Source organism: Aspergillus pseudonomiae, assembly GCF_009193645.1.
Source record: "Aspergillus pseudonomiae strain CBS 119388 unplaced genomic scaffold BDV37scaffold_213, whole genome shotgun sequence".
Taxonomy (NCBI): Eukaryota; Fungi; Ascomycota; class Eurotiomycetes; order Eurotiales; family Aspergillaceae; genus Aspergillus; species Aspergillus pseudonomiae.
In genome coordinates, this window is record NW_022476205.1 from 1,450 (window position 1) to 10,474 (window position 9,025).

The 9,025-nt window shown below is 43.8% G+C and overlaps 2 protein-coding genes across 2 annotated transcripts; one reads left to right on the forward strand and one right to left on the reverse strand.

The window, feature by feature from the left end:
• Positions 1–1,107: 1,107 nt before the first annotated feature.
• On the reverse strand, positions 1,108–3,430 carry BDV37DRAFT_267102 (uncharacterized protein). Its single transcript, XM_032083980.1, has 3 exons — positions 2,951–3,430; positions 2,098–2,898; positions 1,108–2,046 (listed from the first exon to the last, which is right to left on the reverse strand). Exons 1-3 carry the CDS (start codon positions 3,351–3,353, stop codon positions 1,151–1,153), a joined length of 2,100 nt encoding a protein of 699 aa, XP_031934236.1. The 5' UTR covers positions 3,354–3,430; the 3' UTR covers positions 1,108–1,150.
• Positions 3,431–4,023: 593 nt separating this feature from the next.
• BDV37DRAFT_267103 (uncharacterized protein) lies at positions 4,024–5,322 on the forward strand. The gene has a single exon (XM_032083981.1). The coding sequence runs from the start codon at positions 4,103–4,105 to the stop codon at positions 5,102–5,104; it is 1,002 nt and encodes a 333-aa protein (XP_031934237.1). The 5' UTR covers positions 4,024–4,102; the 3' UTR covers positions 5,105–5,322.
• The last annotated feature ends 3,703 nt before the right edge of the window (positions 5,323–9,025 follow it).

Here is a 9,025-nt window from a genome sequence, read left to right on the forward strand (position 1 = left end):
GTCTGGACTCACCAGATAGCCAACGTCTTGATCAAATGTATCGACAGTCATGTTCAGATCGTGCACTTAGACGAGGAAATTGAAATCGGTTCACGTTGGAAAATTCATACTTCGGTACACAGAGGTTCGCGGTGAAATAAACCCAAATCAGCTAACTGAGAAGCCATTTTGCATGATCAGGAGCTCAAAGACAGGGGAAATAAAAGTATAAGTTGTCTTGCCTGTACTGCAACACACCTGTGTGATATGTCACACGTACATGCAGAACAAGGGAAACTAATTTGATTTCGATCCAGTAGCAGGGTTTCGTTCCCAACAATGGATGCTGACAACTACTCAGTTCATTTCGAGATATGCTACTGACCTATCAATTCTTTGGAGGCAGGGATATGTGTAACTCACTCGTAAAAAACAAGAAGCAGCTCCACTCAGTATCAATAAAGATATGGGTTCCGCTTTGCGGCACAGTCACCCCTCACTATTTGCAATTCAGACTCGTGCCGGACTTGCATGAGTAATGATATCGGCGCATAACAATAGTTGTGCAATGTTTCCCATCAATAAGTATACTAAACAGGAAATTTCCAAACCTTCAGCGTACTCTACGTTCAAGCTTTGAATACTAGAAGCCAAGGTTGATTTTATGGTATATGTTCAGAGTCAATTGTCGTTCCTTTTGGGAAGCACGCCTGTCTTCTAAATAAGGAACTAGAGGGACTTAAATTGAGTGGGTGATACGAAGTCATAGTAAAATCTTTAGCGCTGGGAACACATCAAAGCTTCATTTACACTATCCATGGCTAGATTGCTCTCTTTTTATCTTGCGAATTGCTTAACTCACCGCTATAATGATGCGCTGATAGGAGCCCTTGTCAACATGCATCACTAACCAATCATTAGTTAAGACGAGCCCAATAATTAATCATAGAGTTTACATATCTAATATTAGTAGATAGTAGATATAGTAGATACTTATACGTTATAATTTGCTTACTAGACTACCTATTAGCTGAGGTTAGTTTGGAATTTAGTCCCTTTACAGAAGTCCTGGTAGGAATAAGCCAATAATCATTACATTCCTGTGCGTGTATATCGGTATAAAAAAACAATCTCTTAGAAATCTACAGGAATTGTCAGATTGTATAGCTACTTAAGCGCACTCAATATGACCCGAAACAATAACCTCAATATTGACTGTCGAAATTGCAAGGCTGCGATGATGAGCCACGCAAATTTTCACATCTGTCTTCCCCAGCTTTAGAGCAACAAAGCGAATAATGCCATGTTGACCCACCAATGTAGATCCAATCGAAGCCTGCTTAACAATAGTATGATCTTCAATCTCTGCGATAGAAACATCTGAAATATCCGAGACATTGTCGAGTAACACATCGAACCTACCTCTACCTATTTCCAAAGTTCTCTGGGTAGAGATTCTAAGAGTTGGAGATGGGCGTGCTTCTTGACCCGGAGAGACAGCAGAAGCTACCAAATGGCCATCAACAGCCTTAGCAGTTTCTAGAATTAGACGTGGGATTTCGGTTGGTCGCTGGGGGTCTGAAGCTGGCAGTGCTGCGAATATGCGAATACACATCAAATTACGCCTCCAAATTAAGTTGTTTGGTGTGCGGAAAGCCTCATCTCCAATATCTGTAACTGGAAGATGCAATCCAGGTTCGGTGAGAGTCTGCAGGTTAGCTCTCAGGGTTTGGTACTGAGAGTTTGCATCGGATCGAGTCTCCAGGTTGTTGATTTCCACAAAGAGCCGGTTATTGGTGTTCCGTATGTAAGAAAATGCTGTCAGGACCTGGCAACCGTGAGAAGCCACCAGCCAATCCGCGGAGTCAATATTTGCGGTCGGCCAGATAGACTGCACAACCCTTAATATAGAGGAGGGGTCGCATGGAGCATTGTTTATTCTTGTGGGAACCCACTCTGTAGTAGACGGTGGGTTCCCGTATGCTCGAGATAGAGCTGGAACAGAGCCGACGTCTGTGACACCAATTTGATTGTATGTGGGGGGATCCCAAACGTTAGGATTTTGATCTATGCCGGTCAGTTATACATGTGCACAAAGGGTTAATACAGAGCACGTACAAAATGCCCTTATCTGGGGAGGGTGGTTAGGCGGCATCGTTTGATCTGTGTTCTTCTTTAGATATGTACTGCGATCATCCTCTCCTGCCGCCGGGTTCGGGTTAGATTGCAGACAGTGAGTCGCGTCAAGAACGGTTCTTCTTCCTGAATTAGTTACCTCGACCCAGGCATGATTCCAAAATCGCTGTCGGCTGGGGTCGTTAGGGTCATTATAATGTGGTAACCGGTTTTGTGAGAAAAATGGTGAGTTACAGTTGGGGTACTGCGGCCAGCCAATTAGGGGGCCATCTGGTATGAAACCATACGGTATGGGATTTTGTGGATCGACTGGATGGCATATTACCCATTTGCTGTCATATACTTCGTCTCCATTCTCGTCCTGTATGATGCATATAGCAAGCTGGCTAAGGGCCGCTAAGTCGTAGCAATTAAGGCTGTCAAAAAGCCCAGAAACAAAACGGCGAAGCTGAAATGTTCCACCATAACCGCTATCGATATATGCTGGTGCCCCACGAATAGTCTCATACTGGAATAAGCGACTTGCTGCAATATTTGGATTGGTATTTTGGCCCAGGTTCCAAATTATATCCATCGTTTGCTTGAGATAATCAGGGGGACTGATCTCGTGATGAGGGAATTTGGGGAGAAATAAACGAAATATATCCACCGGGTATTCACCCCCAAAATCAGGCCTAGCCGGTGTTGTTGCATTTCCAGGCTGAATGGGACCCCGGGGTGGACCAAATTTCACGAAAGTGAATTCCAGGAGTGTTTTTGTTGTGCAGGAGGTCCATTTTTGGTCTAGAATGGTTAGAAGAAGGCATTCTAGGTAGGGTTGTCCTTGTTTACCTACCAGGGCCTGATATCTGCCAAACCCAGTCTCCCACATACCGCGCTGGAAACGTAGGAGGGATATTTAGTGTAAGAGTACCCATTGGCATCTCGAAATCCTCGGTACCGAGTGATGTAATATTATCAGCCGTTAGGATGTCTTCAATTTTTCCGATTCCGGCTTTGATATTATAAGTAGTGATATTCTTCATCTCACTCCAAGACCCAGAGAGGCTCAGCGGCATTTTCTTGGAATTAATTTGAAATGTACAGCAGCAGCTAGAACCATCACATCCTTCACCAGTCGGTATAGATGCATCAGGATTCCAAATTATAGTGACAATACCCTGACCGTTCAACTGATTCGAACGATTTCTGGTGCTGTAAGTTGAAGTAGCGGAAATCTTTTTTATTTTGAAAGCCATTTTGCTGGAGTGTTGAACTGTAAGATTCCTAGGATAGTAAGGAATTTGATATAACAACACATGGAATGGGGAGTAGGGATCGGCTGGAACTGCTCGTTAATTTGTACTCGAGGTTTCCTGCATATTTCGATGACTCACCTGTATATAGTAACCAGGGTACATAATGTCCCAGCAGCATCTATTGGCTTTTATTACATTACATTTTTTTCCCCAACCAAGTCCTCTACTTTGTGACGTTCATCGCCCCCGACCATCCGATTGTAAATACAGAACCAGGATATGGGTTACCATAACCAGCCTAGATGATATCATCACAGATCCGTATAAGTAGTTTTATGGACATTGAAAATGCCAGTGTCGTCAAAACGCTGAACTGCCTAAATATATGACGTACTTGTGTAACCTGTAGAGCCTAAACCAGGCTCAATTAAATGTGAATAGAAAACTGAGACATTGGATACACTTGTTCTAGAACGGTCAGGTGGGGTGGTATACTTGACGTAACCATCTGTTTTCAGAAGTAGTTTATTCTCGCAAGCACGCTGCAAAGACGGATTACTTCACGCTCCTTTCTAGAGAGTGACATCATGAGAGACGGGCTTGGCCTATAAAATGTTAATACTTTGGCCTAGATGGTCAGCAGTGTTAGTAAGTGTGTTCTGTTCCTTACTCTCTTCACAGTTTTAGGTCCTACTACCCTCATATCCTTTGATTTATTTGATTTTCTTACTTTACGATTAGTACTTAAGATGAGCTTCTGGGATGACTTTCTTCAGGGAGTTGAGCAGGGTGCAGGTTTTGTGATCAACAATGCCGGCAATATCCTCGATACTGTGGGGGCCTTCCTGCCTTTCCTGTTGGAGGAAAACCAATCGCCGGATATCATCGAAGACCAGAACGCTCTTCTAACAGCAGTACGGGGTCTAAGGGGAGCGAATAAGAAAATGGAGGTTAAAGCAGACGAGCTTGAGAAACATCTGGATCCTCGCCCGTCAGGATGGACACAAGATGGCCCCTTTGATCTGGACGGTATATGGCCGCAGCCGAGTTTGAACGACAGTGGAATCATATCTCCAGATATTGCTGGTGATATTAATAAATATATCTGCACACTTGACCTTCCGACCGTCATAGGTGGTGCTGATGTTGGCCAATCCCTTGGGAATCAAATGTTTTCCCCAGCAGATCTAGGAGATCTTGACTCGGACCCCATCAACTATTCTGACATCGGAAAAGTTAAGAGTGACGATTTGATAATACAAGGATATCAAGTCTATCTTCCGATCCCCATGAATAGCTCCTCCAACAATGTGTGGAATTCAAAATGTCGACTGTATGTGCAACAAAGTCCGGACTTTCCAGCACTTTGGGCTGAAAAAAAGAAAAGCCGGGCGCCGAAGGCCGCACGTGATATTGATGACTCCAAGCCATATAACACAGCCACGGTGTCTGCAAAATGGACAGGAAGTACGGATGAAGTTCATGATATCATGAAGCAGGCAATCAACACAGTGCAGGAAACTGGGGCTGATAAAATCACGCTGATCAAACCCAGTACCGAAACAGGCAACATATTTACATACAACTTTCGCACCGATGTGACGGTTGGACCAGCAGCAGTTAAGAGAGCATTTGCGAATGCCATTCATGAAAGCATACCTAAGACTGGAGATATACCTCAGATGCCAAGAGTGACACTTGATCATAGTGCAACAATAGTGCCGCCTCAGCAATCAAGCACCGGACGGTAATGCCTTCATTCATTTCTAAGTCCTGATATGGGTTTTTGCCCTTTCGAATTTAGGTTTTTCCCATGTTACAATGCGAATGCAGGGACTATTCTTTTGTATTTAGAAAATTGAGATCGGTTAATACAATGCACGTGTCTTATTGTCCGAATAGTGTTTAAAACTTAGGGCTAAGGATATTAATAGCTTAACTCCGACTTCGCCAACATTCTATAGCTAGGATATATATATATTTGATGTAGATTCTCAGGGAGATAGGGGTGCTATTGTCATGTAGGCTTATAAGGCGCGTACTTGGTGGTAGAATGTTATTTGTGGAAGGACGGCAGGTATTGATCACCATCTTCCTACCTATTAGTAGGGGATCCCGACCACCCACCGGCGACGTCGTCTTTCATAACCATAGTGTTATTACTGCTATTAGATTCGTCCACCACTCTACCACAGGAAGGTATACGTAACGACCTGGCTCTACTTCTATTTTCACTGCATTGGGATCTTTCGATCATTACCTTAGTCCATTGGAACCTCGGATAGGTTCACCGGTACACCAGTTGCATTCTCAAGAGCTGTGGAGCTCTCGGGATAAATAGTACCCATTCTCAGGATCAATCGGGTTGACCACCAGTGCTTGAACTTATCTACGGTAGCAATCAGCGCACCTTAGACAGATCCTAGGTTTTGACACTACCTATCTCAGGCCCTAGGGATCGCTACGGTAGACAGGACAGGAGACCAGGAGACGGCAGCACAGTTCTGGGCTTTCTGGTAGGTGGAAGGGATGGTACTTCTAGTAGACATAGTGCTACTTGGAATTTCGTTGGTAATCACTAGGCGAGACCAAATATGTTAAATATTGGCCTAAAAGTGCAATTACGCTAGAAATCTGACAATGAGCTTAAATACTTCCAACATTAACTTTAATAATTAGTAAATACAATTGAGGGAGCAAGTGAGTACGAGCTCTTCCCCGTATCGCACAACGAAACTAAGCAATAGAAAACAATTCAATATCTTCAAAAGCAAATAGTGGCTTAAAGAAGTCCCTGAAACTTCCAAGATCCACCTGTACCTGCACGGTCCTTGGCCTCAACCTCACCAGGGGCGGTTGGCCCTTTAGAAAGTGCTTTAGCAAGAAGTAATATAACAACAATAGGGAGAACAGAGATGGGTTATCTAAATAAACATACCACTTGTAGTGACATTATCACTGTCAGGAAATTCGTATCCCTTAAATACATGGTAAGGCTCAATGTCGTCACCCTTCTTTATCTTGCATCTGGTGGATATGCCATCGACAATCTTTTTCTGTCCGTTTGGAATTTCGATGGGATCCTCGTTGTGAAGCTCAATAATAATAGCCGTGGCATCTTCCGCTAAAGATGCGGTAACAGGGTTACTGTTAAACTGGATTTGAACCATTATTGCAATTCTGCTTTGCAAAAGTAGTGGTAATAGAAGCTGCCTTGTCAAGATGGCTTTGAAAGTAAATTGAAGGTGTTTAGGAGAAGGGATAATGTTCGATCAAGCATCCCATAGGGTCACTTATATAATGAAACTGCCACTAGTAAAGTATTACATCTGCATTCTAATATGTAATTCTTACACGTATATGTGCTCTTCCCTATAGAAATACTACCTTGTAAAAAGGCCAGACTTACTATGATGACAACACTCTCTATTTCCATTCTTTTTGTTAGACTTATATCGTCATCCTCGCATCATACACTAGTATTGCAGCAGATTAGAGGGTACTGTAACTCTATGGAGGCGTCATAGTAAGCTATAGGCTAATACTCTCAGATTAAGAAACTCTTCCTTTTTCGTCCGATTGCCACGGAGAACCGGGAGGATATCTGTAGTGTAATTTTGACAAGTGAATAGTGGTCGAGTACCGTGTAAATTATAGGACGAGAATTAATCCCCACACCAGTGAAGCAGAAGCACTTTCTTAGAGAGAGTGAAAGATGTATTAAGCGAACTTTAACAAAGTAAACTTTCCATTTGGCAGATCCTTGAGAAACAAAGGTCTACTTTCTATGCGCCGCCGCGTTCATACTGAATTGCTTGCGCCCTCCCTGCCCCGCTTACCTTAACAATGGTAACCTCTCCATGGTACGGTGCGCCCCAGTGTTAGTTGGTTAAACTTGGTGCTGAAATGGAACAGCAAGAAATTTAATATTTTCGAGATTTTATAGGATGGGGGATGTCATCAATATGTCAATTCTTATTGTCACTCTGTGGGCAAGGGCCGTTCAAATAGAGTATGGCCTTGAAAGATCTTTTCTGGCGAGCTACACTGGAGCAGTTAAGGGACTCAGGCGCCAAATAATTTCCGGCTTCGAACGAGGCAGCTGGCTTTACTGCTGTGGCAAAATAGTATTATTATCACACGTCACAAGGTCTTGATTCTTTAATGACGCCTCAGCGCAAAGCCATATCAACGTCGAGGCTGATAGCATCGGCAGTACCCTGAAGTGCGGGAAGGACTAAACCCATCGGCAAATCGGCTGTTGGCTCCATGGCGCTTGGAACTTTACTCCTGAAGCGTGGAGGGATCCCGTACCATTAAAGAGTATATTTTATGGGGCATAAGCGGAAAACCCAGATCCGGCGAGAGAACTGGCCGATTAAAAAATATTTGGACTTTATTCAGGACAACAACGACACCTACCATGGTAAAAGAATTAGTCGTTATTACGCTCGTCCTAGGTATTTCACCGCACTTGTTTCAGTCCGAACCCGATCCACGCGGATTCGGGCCGGATTCGGGGAACTCGCCGGGCCAACTTTAGATTCGAAACGTCATATCCTATGCAACCTTCCAAAAGCGTCAGATGGCTCAACATGGTGGCTTTCATTCCTAAACCCTTTTCTTGATCCACCATTCGACGTATAGTCATGTCGTCAGTAGGACCCAATATTCTTACTTTATGTGAGGGTGCCTTTCCCAAGGAAACAAACGGGTAGACTTGGAATGAATGGAAAGGCGCAAGTGCGGACTGATCATACGTAAAAAATATTATACGGAGTTACCAAAATTGTCCTCGAAAAAGCTTACCGACACCGAAGTATATCTATAATTCCTTTACTTATGCTATAGGCGCACCTGAGCCAACCTTTCTTATAACTACTTGTCTAAATTACTCATTTGATTCCGAGAAAAACAGGATGAAAGTCAATAGAACCTAATCAGAGTATAAACCAATTGAAAATCCATGTTGACCCAATTAGATTACTCAAATAGCTTATCTTAAGCCTCGGAAGGCTCAAAGTAGAACCCCTACATACAGAATATGGTTTGCTTTCCTTCAGTGCAAAAACTTTACAAACCATATGTATGGTGCTCAACTAAGTATAGTGATTGATTTATGTAGCACGTTGTCTGTTCTTCTAGTTGCTCTTAGAAGTTCCACCTGATGATTCGCGCTCCTTCAGCAGTGCTCGAGCTCCTGGCAGTCCGCGGAGTATACCGCGTGTTTCCATATTCTAAGGTTAGTCTTTCTTAAAATATAAAGGGCTACACAGGCTCTTCAGTCGCCGGTGTTATCGGCGGTTAGGTAGGGCTGGTGACTTCCGTATACCGGGTGGTATATCATATTAGAGTAAGGGTTTCTCTAGGGCTCCTGAATAGCGATAATATCGGCTCTGAGCACCTCAGGGTCACGGAGAAACTGGGCCATCACGGTATCCCTGGATCGGTTCACATTATATTATAATATCTGTAGCTGTTTATACATGATCAGGGGATAAGGCAATGTTCCATGTAGCGTCAGATCGAGTGCGGCCGCGGGTTACAGCGACGGTGTCGGGGCCGGAGGAGTCCCTTGCACGGCGGCGTTTCCTGGGGCTCAGCGATCTGGATTGGGGGGTCTAAGTTGGAGTCCCGGTGAAAATATATTCCGGGTTGCGTGCCTGGGCACG